This window comes from Cololabis saira, chromosome 14 (assembly GCF_033807715.1).
Source record: "Cololabis saira isolate AMF1-May2022 chromosome 14, fColSai1.1, whole genome shotgun sequence".
NCBI classification, from domain to species: domain Eukaryota; kingdom Metazoa; phylum Chordata; class Actinopteri; order Beloniformes; family Belonidae; genus Cololabis; species Cololabis saira.
In genome coordinates this window covers 17,789,769-17,807,523 of record NC_084600.1, presented here as the reverse complement: position 1 = coordinate 17,807,523, position 17,755 = coordinate 17,789,769, and the positions used below count along the sequence as shown (strand labels likewise).

Genomic DNA, 17,755 nt, shown 5'->3' with positions numbered 1-17,755 from the left:
ATGCACGAAAATGATTAGATTATTCCACTCTATTTGGTGGATATAAGCTAAAGTATATAATATCACATGCTGTACGGAATCTGCCATAATAAGAGGCAGAAAAGGCGACGAGACAATTAATAAAAAAAATATTTCTACCTGCAAATTACTGAATTACAAACATGTCTATTTGCATAGGATTAAAATGTTCTTATTACCTCTGTTTGCTGATGTAGGGTAGGTCATTTGCAGTGGATTTTTTAGTTTACAAACTACAGACATGGCGTATTCCCACTGGATTAAAATGACAGATGTCATCTGTTATTACAAATTACCGCAGATCCCCAGATAATTTTAATCCAATGGAAATGAGGAATAAATTATATAGCCATCGTTCTGTACATTTTCATACGTTTAACTTAGTCGTGTTGCTGTGATGATTTTTAAATGACATTAAAGTCAGACTGGCATGACTTCAACAAAGTGCTTGAGGAGTTTATTTATTGTACAGTTACAAAAAAGAAGCCCATAGCTACCCTCACAAAAAGAGAAAAAGAAAGTGTTTTAGAAAAAAAGAAACAGGGCGTGTGGGTTCATGTGAAGAATTAATAGAAACTACTGCTCTATTACTGGAGCTGTCACCTTTCATTTGAGTCAATGTCAGTTTGAAGTGTTTTTGATGTTGGAGATTGAGTCCAATCATTTCCCATATGTCCCTCTTTTGTTTTCATCTTTTATAAAGACTGTTTATCATATAGTGGTGCTTTTGTTGTTTTTTTTAATCTCTTACTTGAATTTCCTTTGAACGTGTCGTTTTGGTGCATTTTCATTATTATGATTTATTTATGAAATGCCTCCGAAAGTGATCCCTCCAATATTGCTCATTGTCGTTTATCGTTCTAGTTGTGAACTGCCCTTCAGGCATGCGTTATGTTGAGTGTGTAGAAAGGCACATGTCCACCTCTTTCTGCATTTGGCAGCATTATCATCACAGCAGTGAAGTACTCAGAGACACTACAAAGTGCATTTGCAACCCAAACCAAGGTCATGTAACCATGGGATTCTGATAAGGGCTCTGAAAGTAAAAAAATAAGCGGGGTATAAGCATTAAGGGTGGGGGTTGTCAAAAGTACTGTGCCGTGGGGAGCTCTTATTCTGAAAGCTTTTAACACTGGATGTGGCTGCGGTAGATATGCAGCAAGCTGCCAGACTGAATACAGTGCCGCATAATTGTCATAATTAGTAGGTTATTATACCCCAGTGACAAGAGTTTCATATAGTGGACAGCTAGACCAAGCTTTAAGAGCTCAGAGAAAAATTAGACTAATAGAGGCACTTCACTGTGGAAAACAATTTAGAAAAAGAATGCTCCTGATGTTACCCAGCACTGTGAGTTCGGCAACTTCACTCTCCCTCTCTCCCACCATGTTCGTCGCCACACAGATGTATTTCCCTGCGTCACTTTTCCAAGTATTGGTGATCATCAGCTTGCCGCTCCGGATCTGAAACGAGCCAGAAAATAAACCAATGTTTGCACAGTTGTATTTGCACAGGATCTTACCTCCCTCGTGTGTAGCGTTTTTGTGGATTACTGATTGAGCACATGATATTCATAATACATTCAATAATCCAGCTGCGGTTTGAAATGTTATGCTAAAATGTGCCACAGCTCAAGATGTTATCGCCGAGAGAGGTATTCTTTCATGTGTGATAGCACCTGCATATAATCACATATTTGGCCGGCTTCCCTTTGAAAACAAACATTTTTTATGCTCCTGATGGCTTGACAGTATATGTTGCTACATTTTAGGAATAAAATTTGCTCCGCCTTTAAAAGTTGCAGAGAAGGTCACCTATTAGGAAATTACATAATTCATATCTGGTGCATCATAAGAACCCTAGGAACAAAGACACAACGTCTTTGTGGAGATTCTCTTTAGATGTTATGAGCCTACTTCGACTTTCTCAAACTTTCAATATCTCCAGACGCATATCTGCACACATACACACCCACACATATAACAAAGAGGTCGAAGATGTATGCACTCCATGCTATTTTCAGGACTTTCTATCCACCACACGCCTCCACAGGCCACGCTGGATGTCTTTATAGTGCTTTGAATGTGAGCGTCTGCACTGATAATAAGCTGCTACCTTTGTGTTAGAGGTGATACCAGATAAGCAGCGAGTAGACGTGCCACTGCAGACAGGAAGCACACTGATCTGCAGACTTCAAAACAAACACAAAGCAGCTCTTCGCGTCCAGACATCTGAAAACTTCTCCCAGGCACCGGCTTCAATTAAACTTTCAGCCCAGTTATTATGCTTTGAGAGTGTGTCTTTCCTAGCCATGCTCGTTGATGGAGTCAAGCTATTCACATGTACCTGCTGGAGGCACACAGAGTACATAGCTCACTCCTGGCAGGGAAGCTATTCCATTTCTTAGCAGAGCGTAGGGGTCAAGGCTGCCTCCAGCTCTGTGTCCGTTAAGCAGGTCCAGCAATCCTGCGTCACCTGGGTAGGTGGGCTCTTCCCACTCACCAGCTTACTGATGGAAAACGCCATTAAACCGCTGCTGCAGGGATGAACTAGTAACCTTTCATTTATTAGTCAACCTCCTCCAGACTAACCTTCCACTACAAGCAGCTTACGCTGTCCAGCAAATAAATAAAATCCTAACTGCAGCTGACACTCCAAAGCTGCTGCAAATACTTTGGTTTTAGGTTAGATTTAACACCCTATACTGTAGTTAGGGCCCGAGCACTGAAAGTGCGAGGACCCTATTGTATCTGTGATGTTTATTATTAGGGCCCGAGCACCTTCAGTGCGAAGGCCCTATTGTATCTGTAGGAATTTTTCTTTTTTCTTTCTTTTTTCTTCTGACGAAAGGAGGGCCTTTTTGCCCCCCTAAACGTGCCCAAAAAGTCACCAAATTTTGCATGCAAGTCAGGCCTGGCGAAAAATTTGATATTTAATGGTTTACATTAATGGGCGTGGCAAAATGGCTCAACAGCGCCCCCCGGAAAACTTTGTGCCTCAAGCCCCACAATACGGTTTGACGTACATGCACAAAAATCGCTACACACCTGTATCAGTACACAACTTAAAGAAAAGTCTCTTGGCGACATGGCCGAAACCGAACAGGAAGTCAGCCATTTTGAATTAATCGTGTCACTTTGGCGCAATTTATGCCATTCCTTCGGCAGTTAATACGGCCCGAACCGTAACGTGCACCCAGGTGTGTTATACATCAAAACGTGCGTCTCCATCCTGCGACTATGCGCATTACTTTTCTCTTTCAAAAGCGTTACCGTGGCGACGCTAGACGCCAAAAAGCGCACCCACCCTTCATCTGGTTGGTTCAGACAGAAAAAACTTTGCGCCTCAAGCCCCATAATACGGTTTGACGTACATGAACGAAAATCGGTACACACCTGTATCATGTCGCAACTTAAAGAAAAGTCTCTTGGCGCCATGGCCGAAACCGAACAGGAAGTCGGCCATTTTGAACATTCTGAATTAATCGCGTAATTTTGGAGCAATATGAGCCATTCCTTCGAGAATTAATACGGCCCGAACCGTAACGTGCACCCAGGTGTGTTATACATCAAAATGTGCGTCTCCATCCTGCGACTACGCGCATTACTTTTCTCTTTCAAAAGTGTTACCGTGGCGACGCTAGACGCCAACAAGCGCACCCCCCCTTCATCTGATTGGTCCATATTTGATAGTTCCCCAAAAGTCACCAAATTTTGCATGCAAGGCAGGCCTGGTGATAAATTTGATATTTCATGGTTTGTATTAATGGGCGTGGAAAAATGGCTCAACAGCGCCCCCTAGAAAACTTTGTGCCTCAAGCCCCACAATACGGTTTGACGTACATGCACGAAAATCGGTACACACCTGTATCATGTCGCAACTTAAAGAAAAGTCTCTTGGCGCCATGGCCAAAGCCGAACAGGAAGTCGGCCATTTTGAATTAATTGTGTAATTTTGGCAGCACGGTGGCTTAGTGGTTAGCACTGTTGCCTCACAGCAAGAAGGTCCCCGGTTCGACTCCCAGGCCCGGCAGGGGTCTTTCTGTGTGGAGTTTGCATGTTCTCCCCGTGCTTGCGTGGGTTTTCTCCGGGTACTCCGGCTTCCTCCCACAGTCCAAAAACATGCATATTAGGTTAATTGATGATTCTAAATTGCCCGTAGGTGTGAGCGTGAGTGTGATTGTGAGCATGGTTTGTGTGTCTATATGTGGCCCTGTGATGGACTGGTGACCTGTCCAGGGTGTAACCCCTGCCTCTCACCTAAAATGAGCTGGGATAGGCTCCAGCAGACCCCCGTGACCCCGCAAGGGATAAAGCGGGTAAGATAATGAATGAATGAATGAATGAATGTGTAATTTTGTCGCAATTTATGCCATTCTTTCGGCAATTAATACGGCCCGAACCGTAACGTGCACCCAGGTGTGTTATACATCAAAATGTGCGTCTTCATCTTGCGACTAGGCGCATTACTTTTCTCTTTCAAAAGTGTTACCGTGGCGACGCTAGACGCCAAAAAGCGTGCCCCCCTTCATCTGATTGGTCCATATTTGATAGTTCTCCAAAAGTCACCAAATTTTGCACGCAAGCCAGGCCTGGCGATAAATTTGATATTTCATGGTTTGCATTAATGGGCGTGGCCTAACGGCTCAACAGCGCCCCCTAGAATAATTTTCTCTGCCATAACTTTTGAAAGGTTTGACATAAAGAGTCGTGGGTGGTGTCATGGGACTCGGTATTGAGTCCTTGACCATAATTGGTGAAAATTAGCCCCGCCCCTTCTTCGGATTGGTTGTCCCGATTTTCTGCTATAACTTTTGAATGGTTTGACATAGAGAGTCGTGGGTGGTGTCATTTCTGATATGCTTATGGGGGCGGTGGCCGTGAGTGCGAGGGCCCGTTCATCGCTGCTTGCAGCTTTAATTATTATTATTATTATTCTCGCCGTAAATAAATTGCCTTTTTGGAGGCCTTAAAATGCTGGAAAACTCACCAAATTTTGCACATGCTTCCAGAGTCGCGTAAAATTACGTATTTTATGGGCGACAGGCATGGGTCCACAAGAATGGGCTCTATAGCGCCACCTATTTTATGTTTTTTGACGAGCCCCACAATATGGTTTGACTTACAGCAATGACCTTTATGTGAGTATTATATTAGACAAAGAGCTACAAAAAAGTCTTTTGGACCCATGGTCTAAGTTACACAGGAAGTCCGGCATTTTGAACAGAAAATGTCATTTTTCATGAATTCTGATCATTTCTAGGCCTCGTACTTTAACGAACTCCTCCTAGAGATTTTATCGAATTGGCTCACAACTTGGTTTGTACAATCTAGACACATGGCCGACGCTAAATTGCGAAGCTTTTAAGTTTCTGCCAGAGGGCTTGACCGTAGTGATCCGCCGAAGTTTGAGGTCATTTTTAAGCTTCGCCATCAAACATCAATTGGCTGTAATTCAGCAATACATGATTTGATGTGGTTGAAAACGTATGTGCATGATTTAAGTCTGAGCCTGAACCCATCTATGGTGGAATATTCAGGATCGGTTGTAGCGCCACCTGTTGGCACCAGGAATTGTCATGTCTTCTAGTTTGCATCTGTGCTCCAAACGAGATCAGTTTCTTGATCTCAAAGTTGGTGAGATAATAGGTAAGGCATTGACGATGAGTGACAGAGAAAACTGTAAGTTTGTGTCAAAGGGCGTCGCTGTCAGAGGTTGTCAAATTTCGGGATCTCGCCATGAACATAAAAGTTGTTGTAACTTAAACATAATTGGTCAGAATGAACCCAAATTCAATACATTTAATCGGGCTTGCATTCTGAACAAGTGGATATGACAATCTTGGATGAACTCCATAGCGCCACCTTTTGGTCAGGTATACATTTTTCATCAAATTATGTGCTTTAGTTGCTGTTTGGTTTATCCAATCTTAATGTGATTGACACATTTGATTGGCAGTAGGTTCCTTGTTGACTGTGTCGCGTATCGTGGTTATTTCTTGAAAGGAATTGGCATTTTTATGTCACTCTGTATTTCTGGAAAAATATTAATTAAAAATCAAAGATTTTGTGTAAGGAAAATCAAATGACAGTTTCAGATAGCTTACAACAGGAGTAAAAAATCATACACTGTAACATATTGTGTTTGAAAAACTTGGTCACTCTAAAAATTAAAAAAATGAACTAATAACGTAAAAAGCTATGTCTTTGTCAATAAATGTCATAGACATATGGGACTTCATCAGTATATTGTTTACTGTATTTTGAAAATGTCCTGTGATTTTGATAAACCTAATCATTAGACGTGATTTTAAATGAATATTTATGTGTGATCAGACTGTGTCTCAGTCAGATCCAGCATGACTGCTGCAGCTGAGAAGACTGCTGCAGCAGCACTGGGAGGGGAGGGGTTGAGCTCCCGCGGGGGGAAGGTGGGGGGATGAGTGCAGTTTGGAATGCGCGCGCAGCTCTTCGGGGGAGGGGGGGTGGGGCGCGGCCGCCATCTTGGACCGGGCGCCGATCGATGCGGCCGCCATCTTGGACAGGGCATTATTTGCGTCTTAGTGCATCATTTCTACTGAGCAAGGTTTCTCCCGGACTACAATCATTCATAACTCCCAGACTCTTTACCCGATTTCCACACAGTTTGGTTTGTACAAACGGCAGAGATGTAGTTATGATACAGGATGCTGTCACACGTTAAAAATACGTACATTTATTCTGAAAGACTTTGTATTATGCTCTTTTACAAAGACATATGGTTTTTGTATAAATTGTATAAGGAAATAAGTTTGATTGTTTATTTGAATTTATTTTAAGAGGAGAGGGGTGTGTTGTTGTATTTATATATATATATATATTTATTTATTTATTTAGTTGAGAGAGAGAGTGACCTCATGCAAATATCTGAGATTAATTCCAATATCTGCTCAACAAACCACTTGCTCAGAAGTTGTTGTCTGTGTTTTGAAATATGTATACACTGTTGACATCCCACTTGCATTGGTTGTCGCTGTCTTGCCTGTCTCACTCACTGTTTTTTTTTTGTTTGAGTCATTTTTCTTTCTTTTCTATTATTATCATAGCCTGTAATTCCTGTATATAATCGAATTGAATCAATGTATTTTACAATTAGCTGTGATGTACAATAATTGTCATTAAAACCGATAATATTCCTATTTGTTTTAATTGAAATGAGAGAAAAACATTTAATTTTATTAAAATAGAAAAATAATATTTATAGCTTATAGGCTATAAAAATAATGTTCATTAAAGCAGTATATAAATACCATGTTATAGCTATCTGTTTCTGGTTATTTTCATATAAAAGTACGTTTTTCAATGTTTATAATTATTCACAAGTATCCAGTGTTATAACTACATCTCTGACGTTCATAACAAACTAAACTGTTAGAAAATCTTTAAAGGGGGACCTATTATGAAAAACACGTGTTTTCTTGTTTTAACATATTTAAAGTGGTCTCCCCTCAGCCTGCCAACACAGAAAAGATGAAATCCCTATGAAAATCTGCAGGGTCTGCACGCCCCCACCCTTACAGAGTCCCCCAGTGTCACGTGGTCTCTGTGAGCCGTTAAGATTGGTGCATTTTCTTTACGTCACCAAAATGCACACCACCCCTCGGTCTCCTCCGCTGCTGAAACCACGCCCACCACCAGCTCTGCCGCTCGAGCTGCAGCCATTATTACAAGCAGGGGCTGTTTCCACAGCGAGGGAGAGTTAAAATGAGGTTTTGCCTCGACAAGGCGGTGCCGAGAGGGAGAGAGAAAAAAAAGGCGCTGGAGGAAGACACGGCCAAATGTCAAAAATTGGTTGATTTATTCAGCCCCCTCCACAGCAAAGATGCGTCCGCACGTAAGTTGCAGTTCACTTTCAGGCTACACAGTGTAAATATGCAGCCTATAAACCCTGGCCGTTAAATAAAAATAAGGATTGAGATTTTAAAATTATTGATTTATAAGACACTTTATTATAATCAGTACTCGAGTTGAGGGGGGATGAGGGGGATTTCCCCCCTGAAATAAAAACGGTCCAAATCATCCCCCTGTAAAACTGCCATCACCCCTTTCCATCCCTTATGTCATTTCATCAATGAATGTGGTTTTACTGCTATTTCAACATTTAGAGTCATCACCAGAAAAATAACACCAGAAAAATAACTTATTTGACAATTTTCACCTGTTTCAAGTAAATGTTCACTTGAAATAAGTAGAAAAATCTGCCAATGGGACAAGATTTATCTTCTCATTACAAGCAAAACAATCTTGTTCCACATGCAGATTTTTCTACTTATTACAAGTGAAAATCTACTTGAAACAGGTGAAAATTGTTGTTTTTTCCAGTGATGAGTCTTGTTTTAAGTGTAATGAGATTTTTTTACTAAAATGAGACATTTTAACTAGAAATAAGACAAATATTCTTGTTAAGATTTAGAGTTTTTGCAGTGATCAATTTTACTTATCCTGTGAAGGACAGAGTCATATTGATAAGTTCAGAAAAGTGTTTTTTATTGTTGTGTTTTGATGTATTTGATGTAAGCCCAGTGGATATTTAAAGCTTACAGAAGGCTGCATTTAACTGCTGCTATGTCATTCCTGCAGTATTTCTGCAGCTGTTTTGGTCACTGCTATTATTTGTAATATATTATATTATTTGTAATCAGCACAATTATCTGTCCCCATATGATCAAATCCACCATCCCCCCTGATTTCTTTTTTTTTACAACTCGAGTACTGATTTTAATTATTTACTGATTTTGAAATTATTTATTTGGGCAACAAATGGGATAGCCTATAATCATTCAATTAGTATGTATATGAATACAAGGCCAAATCAAGTGAGACAAAGGCTACACTATCTTCCTGTATGAACTATACGTGTATGAAAAAACACTGTAAGCATATTGGCTGTTCAAAGGTGGTGATGGTGATGACACCAGTCCTGCTGTTGCTTCAGGTATTAACGTTTTACTACCTCCTCTCGAAACACTGAGCCAGGCCTGGTGAAAAATGTGATATTTAATGGTTTGCATTAATGGGCGGGACCTAATGGCTCAACAGCGCCCCCTAGAAAACTTTGTGCCTCAAGCCCCACAATACGGTTTGACGTACATGCACCAAAATCGGTACACACCTGTATCATGTCACAACTTAAAGAAAAGTCTCTTGGCGCCATGGCCGAAACCGAACAGGAAGTCGGCCATTTTGAACATTTTGAATTAATCGTGTAATTTTGGCGCAATTTATGCCATTTCTTCGGTCATTAATACGGCCCGAACGTAACGTGCACCCAGGTGTGTTATACATCAAAACGTGCGTCTCCATCCTCCGACACCACGCATTACTTTTCTCTTTCAAAAGTGTTACCGTGGCGATGCTAGACGGCAAAAAGCGCACCCACCCTTCATCTGATTGGTTCAGACAGAAAAAACTTTGCGCCTCAAGCCCCATAATACGGTTTGACGTACATGAACAAAAATCGGTACACACCTGTATCATGTCGCAACTTAAAGAAAAGCCAGGCCTGTCGATACATTTGATATTTCATGGTTTGCATTAATGAGCGTGGCCTAACGGCTCAACAGCGCCCACTAGAATACTTTTCTCTGCCATAACTTTTGAAAGGTTTGACATAAAGAGTCGTGGGTGGTATCATGGGACTCGGTATTGAGTCCTTGACCATAATTGGCGAAAATTAGCCCCGCCCCTTCTTCTGATTGGTTGTCCCTATTTCCTGCTATAACATTTGAATGTTTTGACATAGAGAGTCGTGGGTGGTGTCATGGGACTCTGTAATGAGTCCTTGACCTTCATTGGCCTGAATTAGCCCCGCCCCTTCTTCTGATTGGTTGTCCCTTTTTTCTGCTATAACTTTTGAATGGTTTGACATAGGAAGTCGTGGGTGGTGTCATTTCTGATATGCTTATGGGGGGCGGTGGCCGTGAGTGCGAGGGCCCGTTCATCGCTGCTTGCAGCTTTAATTTGCTTGTGCTTTTGTGTACTCATGTGTACATATGTGTATTTTAGAGACTGGTAATATAATAGTGTATTTTCTCTAATGACAGCAAAGGCAAAATGCTCAAAATTTGAATAACACACCAAAAGGTTACTGCATGAAATCAAAGCATAGTCACTGATATAGAATGGAAGGTCAAACAGGGGAAACCATGAAAAACAGCCTGGAAATATAGGATTATTATTACTATTGCTTGAATATCTTGGAATAGATTTGTTGTAGGCACTTAAAGGCTCAGTTACAGATGCTGGGAAAACCTGAAAGATTTTTTGTTAAAAAAAAACACAAAAGTTTAAAAAGTCAAACCCACTTTCTTCAGAGCCACCCCTCCAAAAGCACACGAATAAGTGCTACCTGTTCACTGAAGGGAGTAACGGCAAACGGTAGGGACTGCAGAGAGGATGATCGATGCAATCTGTTTTCCATTTAGGCACTTTTCCAGGATGGGGAAAACGGCAGATAAATAAATAAATACAATTCAGACCATTTAAACCCGGGCCACAATCTTTTTGATCAGCTGCGCTCTGCTACTTTTCAACATCAGAAGTGATGCACACCGGGACATCAACACACAAAAGCCACTTCTTCCCACAAGCCATATCTGATTGTGATGAAATAAATGTTTCCTATCAATGAGTAAAAAGAAATCCAGGTAGCATAACAAAGAATCGTTCACAAAACTTCTCCTACCTACCCTTTAACAGCTGTGTTTTCCCCTGTCAGTCGTTGAGCATGCATGACTTTTACAAAATGCATATTGATTTCAGGCTATTGAGGTTACCTAACCAAATCATGGATAAGGGTCCTACTTGGGTCCTATCCATCTACACCTGTATCTAATTTCTATACTGATTGTCCTTATTGGTGTCGTGGGGGAGTTGTAGCCAATCCCAACATAGTCTGGGCAAAAGGCGGAGTACAACAGATCTCACATCTATCACAGGGCAAAATATATGTTCAGAGTTGCCACTTAATCTAATATGCATTTCCTTGAGCCAGAGTACCCAGAGAGGACCAATGCAACAGGGCTTTGTCTACTTTGGTGAGGATGCAGTCTCAGGGACACCACATGATGGTGTTCGATGTTTGAACCAGAAACCTTCTTGTTATGAGGCAGCAGCGCTAAATCTGGACCACTTTGCTGGACATTAGGTTACAATGTCTATGATATTAGCAATCCAGTATCAGCTAATGATTGTGTGATCAATGGCACTTAGTCATTAGTTGATCAAGAGCAGATGCATTTTTTTTAATTTTATTTAAAGGACTGCGATACATTTCTTTTTGGCAGTAATTCTCTTCTTGTAAAATTAAAATATGGGTGGCCTACTGATGCACAACTCCATCAACACACATCAATAATTCATAGCGTATACAAGGAAGACAGCATTCAAAAAGATTGGAAGTAGCCGGGTAGGTATGGTTCAAATGTTGAACCCCTTTGATTTTTGTACGGTAAGTAAAGTCTTTGAGTTAGGACTAACAGCAAGTCCGTATAGAAGATGATTAGGGAAGACGGGGACAGGCAATAGGTAGAACAAAGCAAAAAGCAGCATTTCTGTTTCCCTCGGATGAGTTGTGTACCCCTTCTACACACACACACACACACACACACACACACACACACACACACACACACACACACACACACACACACACACACACACACACACACACACACACTCTAATCTGTTCCTCCTCTGAAATCGGAGGAAGCTGTTCTGTCCATCATAGCCCCCAAGAGAGAATATACCTGTCACTCCACGCTAACGTGAGCTTTGAATCTTCTCCTGCGTGCCCCCGGGAGCACACGCAGTCCTATACACAAATAATATGCGTACACTTATACGGTACGCACACACACATACACATCCACATCCACATACACACAAGCCTCCAAACTTTCTGAGTTTCTATCTGGTTCTGTACTTGAGTAAAGTGAAGGCGAAGCCCACTCATGCCTGTCTATCCCCTAAGATGCAAAATTAATTTAGTGGATTCAAGGACATGAAAAGATAATCACTGCTTCGTTTGATGCCTCATGACAGCTTAATATTCAGCTCAATGCCATGCCGTGGCTCACATGATCAAAGGTTTTCTGCCAGTTTTCATTACTGTGTGTGGTCAGGTAAAACTCCAAGTATGTAAGGACGGTGCTGCCATTTCTTCGAGCTTTATTTATGAGGATTAGCTGTTTTCTGTGTGATCAGTTTTTTTTTTTTTCCTGACATTTTTGGGAATTAGAACCAGAAAAAAAAATCTACTAAGAAATTAGATCATTAAAGTCCAAAAAAGTGGAACTAAGTATAAAAGATTTACATCAACAGTCTGAGCAGCACAGGCAGTGAATCTGAAGCCATGTGACTTATATTTCCTACTAAAGTTTTACAATGATATATTAATAGAGGATCAGAACTGATCTGAAGGACATAGCTATCAAGCCAGTCAACAGACAATGAATAAGTGATAATTAGGGATGATAATCAATAATAAATCAACAAATGACTTGTTCTGCTTCTCAAGTTGTATTGTATCTCATGTAAATGCTGAAATATTAAAGAAATGTCATTAGCTGCTCGCCAGTTTATAGAGATGTGTAAAGTTAAGGGAGCATGTTTCACCGTGATGCGTTCGTCTCTGTCGTCCAAGTTGGCTCCATCCCTCCTCCAGGATATTGTGGGTTCGGGATGTCCCCGGGGAGGCTGACACTCCAGCACCGCCGGTTCACCCACCGCAGCCATAACGTCGACGGGGTTCTGTCTGAAGTCGTCACGTAAGACTGGAAATACACAGACAGGCAACACTGAGTTATGTTGGAGAACAGAATTTAAGAAAAAAAAGTCATATACTTATTGTTCACTGGTGGCTTAAAGCTGATCCTGTCATTGTGCAAAGAGTATATTTTTGCACAGATGTGATGTGGCATTTATAGGTCTCGCAGCAGAAATTCTATGTTTATATAATCACAAGCTGATTTTTCAAGTCAGAGCACATGGAAATTGTTTTCTCTTCGTTATCTTTGTTGCTGTTGTCTCTTCTTTTCATGCTTGTGGCATGACAAATGCACAGATTCACCCGCCAACACTTTTCCCAAAACTTCAGGTTCAGGTTCCATTTTGACGACAGCTTGATAAAGGGTTGCTTCCCCGCTTTGTTGACTTTTTCGTGAGCATTGCACAGACTCCTGCCCAGAACACATTTACTGTAATAACATTGTTAGCATTCTTTTTTTTTTAATCTGGTATTATTTATCCATCTGAATCGTTCCCATTCATCAATCTCAGGATCCCTCATGGCATCCCTTCATTACTCAAACAAGGTCTACTGACACCAGCTGCTGGGAAAAGTTGCTTCTTTCAATGCCTGACGGAGAGACAAGGCGATAAAGGACGGCAGAAAGGTGGGATCCAGACGTCTCCGGTAGGAATGGGCGATATTTTACTGTTCACGATATACCGTCAAAAAAATTCCCGGGTTTAATTGATAAATTCCCATTGATGACGTTTTTGTGTAAAACTGATTTATGGTTCTGCATTAAATCCACGCACAACGTACGGGAAGGAAGGAAGGAAGGAAGGAAGGAAGGAAGGAAGGAAGGAAGGAAGGAAGGAAGGAAGGAAGGAAGGAAGGAAGGAAGGAAGGGAGGGAGGGAGGGAGGGAGGGAGGAAGGAAGGAAGGAAGGAAGGAAGGAAGGAAGGAAGGAAGGAAGGAAGGAAGGAAGGAAGGAAGGAAGGAAGGAAGGAAGGAAGGAAGGAAGGAAGGAAGGAAGGAAGGAAGGAAGGAAAGAAGGAAATGAGCCTGAAAGAAAGAAAGAAAGAAAGAAAGAAAGAAAGAAAGAAAGAAAGAAAGAAAGAAAGAAAGAAAGAAAGAAAGAAAGAAAGAAAGAAAGAAAGAAAGAACGATAAATTCCCATTGATGACGTTAAGGAAGGAAGGAAGGAAGGAAGGAAGGAAGGAAGGAAGGAAGGAAGGAAGGAAGGAAGGAAGGAAGGAAGGAAGGAAGGAAGGAAGGAAGGAAGGAAGGAAGGAAGGAAGGAATCCCATCCCATCCCATTGATGACGTTTAGTATCATTTAGTATCTTTTAGAGCAGTGTTTTGGGGGCTCCAAAGACTGAATGTGGTGATAGATTTATAGTTACAAAGGTGGAGTTGAATTGGTATTTTTTTTATCGTCATTTTTATCGTTATCGGGATAAATGCCAGAAATTATCGTGATACATTTTTTAGTCCATACCGCCCATCCCTAGTCTCCGGTAACAGGAGGCACGGAGCTACCGCAGCAATTTATCATCTTTCCAGAGTACAGAGAGAGCAGCTCCAAACTGGGATAGAAATGTGGTAAACTTGCGTCTGCTCTAGAAGAGTGTGATCTCTGTTGGAAACCGCCATCTCCTTCATGTCTACACCATAAATGATACATGAAGGTCCCCACTCTTCACATCCCTCAAGAACAAGCAGATCATAGCTGCGTCATATACAATGGGATTGTCGTTCATAAAAGAGAGGAACTGGAGGAGCAAAGTGAAACAGAAAGTACTCGTGCAGACCCCTGAGCATGAGTGACATGCTGTTCGCAGTCTAAAATTACAGGGGTGAGGTCTTAGAAACTTAACAAGCAAAAGGGGGCAGCACCAAAACGGAGCAGGATTAAGTAGAGCCGGCTCGGGGTGAAAACACCGGAAATAATAGGGAGGAAACATAATCATCCCCAGATGGTGGCGAGCCATTCACCTCTGGTTTGGATTTATTCGTGGTACTGAGCGAAGGGGGCCGGAGTCGCCTGATGAGAGCTGTAGATATGGGAGAACAAATTGGGATGACCTTCTAATTGGAAGTATTTGGGCCCACGCATGTCTTTGTAGCCCCACTTCGCTGCAGCGCTCCTCTGATCCTCTGGAGCGCCGTTGCGAACGGCTGACTGCGGTCGACTGAACGCTGATGGGAAACAGCTGTCTGAAGAACAACCGCTCTCCCCCAACACCCCCCTACGAAAGCACCACCCCCAATCCACCACCTCTGCCAACACAGCCGTGTCACATGATAGAAGGCCGCCCTCATGGGACGCGAGAACATGGCTGAGCTTTACCTCAGACAGGAAGAAACTGAGACCGTCACAGCTTTCCGTAGAGTGTGTACGTGCACGCTGATTGATCGGCCGATACCCTCTCATAATTCCAAAAAACAATCAGGTTACACATCTGCTTTTGCTGTTGCTGTGAGGCCCAAATGTTTCCTGAGGATTTGAAGGCTTTCATTACTTCCTCAAACTGTTTTGTTAAAGATTTTATGTCGGCGATAAGGACCGGAGTTAGTATAACATACAAAAAAAAAGAAAGTATTTTGATTGTCGGTGAGGATATAAAAGTGAAAGCTGTGTTGTTGTTTTTTAATGTTATGATAATGCGTCGGGAAAGCACACTAATATTAGGATTTTATTCGTAAGGCTGTGTATATTTTGGGAATAGGAAATGCATCTGCTTATTAAGTTGTAACAGGAAATCATCCGTGCCCATGTGGAAACCATGCAAACAAGCACATAAAATGTAATTCTCAAAGCTCTCTTAACTATGCTGAGACAGTTTTTTTTCCTTCTTCTTTTGACAGTCTTCAGTTTCTCCTCCACTCCAGTATCTTTTCTTGTCTTCCGCTGGAGCTACACAGATCAAATAATTCCTGCTCATCTGTAAACATATCCTGACAATCTGTGTCCCTGGAGTGATGTTGTTGACACCACTCTCTTCCTGTAAATCATTTAAATCAGGAGCACATGCTAATGCGGACGGCACAGACACTAGCGCTGAGGACAAACCCTACTGGGTTAGGGAAGTGAACCCCCTTTCTTACTCTATTTAATCCGATTATTATTATTCTTTCACAGAGGTATTAATACTCACCTGCTCAAATGAAATAAAGCACACTTCTTTTTTATTTTAATCTTGTTGCACTGATTGTCTCTTGCTTCTGCATGTCTAGGTTTTACACATCACGTTTCTCGAGTTATCCCCAAATCCCCCATTTGTTTATGTCAAAACTTGCACACATGTGCATTTCCCATGTTTTCGACTCGTTTTATTCAGACCCACCTCTGCAGCTGCTGAACCCAGCCCAGCTTGCCTGTTTAGCTGCAGCTTTGCACCTCTTGCTGTCTTCTTCTCCTCCCTCCATCTGATCCCTCCAGATGAGAATCTCCCAGCCCACTTCAAAGCCTCAGCCCTTGGCCTCACTAGTCGGGATCTGACGGTGTCTGACTTGTTGTTAGTCCTCTGGAGCCTGAGACGCAGCTTGAAAGGCCTAGTTGCAGCCGGGCTCCAGTAATCCTCTCTACAGAGTCCAACTGGACCAAAAAAGGAATACAATCATACCCCACAGATAGGGGCCGGGTGGAGCACATACAGATTCCCTATCCCTCCACATCACTGCCAAACACTGCCAGACTTTTTTTTTTTTTTTTCCCGGTAAAGAGAGCCTCAACTTATCCGGCTTTGTTACTTCATTTTGCAGTCAAGGCCGTTCAGGCATCATGAGTTTGGTACAGTCTACTTCAAACGTAAGTTTAAATTGCATCGCACAGCTACAGGCAAGTGTGTAAAAATACGCAGAGCTGAATTTTATTTCAACACTGACCCTTTTTGTATGCTTTGGTGTTATAAAATGAATAAATAATTTCACTTATGAGCCATCAAGTCAAAATGTCTTTCTTTTCAAGAGTTTGAAGACGGCGAAGCAGGGAGCTTGCACAAAGGTTGCACTTTGAGGAAACATATAAACTGGTTTTGAGGGCGAAAGTGCAGACAAGAACCCCTTCATTTATTCTATGCTTAAAAAAGTCAAATGAAAGAAAAAAATAAATTGTAGCTTTCAAGGAAATCAGATGCGGGAAAGTTATTTTTCTTGGCTGAGTGGCCTTACTTGACTTGTTATTGATTTTGGTTTCGCAGCATTGCGGGCTAATGCTTGAAGCAAAATAAAATCCAAATCAAGTGGAATAAAACATCAAGAAGGTCATGATGTAACAGTGGTGATGGCTATCATTTTGTCGGAGGTTCAAAGCCGAGCGAACGAGTGAATGTCCTGTAACCGCAGACAGGTAGACGGAAAACAAAGATCGCCTGTCAGCTGTGAAGTCAGTTTGGAAGTGATTTGAAATTCAAAACCTCTGACTGACGGGAGGCGCTGGCACCAAAACATCTCGCTCTGCAACAGACTCCTATTTAGTAAACCTCAACTCCTCTCAATGCATCTTCCCCGTGGGGTGCACACGCTAGAGCCATTCTACATTGTAAATCAACCTTCAAAGAAGCATCTCTTTTCTTTTTTTGCTTAATCACCTCCATCTCCAAAACACCCATTACGGCAATGACCACTTGCCAAACTTGAGACTTCAAAACAGCAGTTCACCAACCAATGCTGAATTTCGTTGCGGCTTCCTTTTATCTTTAATTAGCGATCTACTCGTTTAATCACCACACCGCTGAAGAAGTGATTGAATTAACTCAATAAATGCCATATTTATAAAAATCCAATAGAATATCTGGCATCCTTCTCACAAGTTTGACTCATCTGAATTTAATTGAGTTAGGATAAAAGTGAAAGTAAATACAGTCATAAAAAGAGAGCAGAGAATAAACCCTTCCTCCAAAACACCTGCTTCTGTCCATGACTTTTTATATTGTTTGACTACTTTTCTTTTGTAAATATGAAGTGG

General features: G+C 41.6%; 1 protein-coding gene across 1 annotated transcript in view; it reads right to left on the bottom strand.

Moving 5' to 3' along the window:
• The window catches only part of LOC133459751 (roundabout homolog 1-like), a 113,596-nt gene that overhangs the window by 26,860 nt on the left and 68,981 nt on the right, over positions 1-17,755 (bottom strand). Inside the window, exons 3-4 of the mRNA XM_061740020.1 lie at positions 12,672-12,829; positions 1,361-1,481 (exon numbers count right to left, since the gene is read on the bottom strand). Of these exons, the coding sequence (XP_061596004.1) occupies positions 1,361-1,481; positions 12,672-12,829 (279 nt within the window). The remainder of the gene's footprint in view (positions 1-1,360; positions 1,482-12,671; positions 12,830-17,755) is intronic.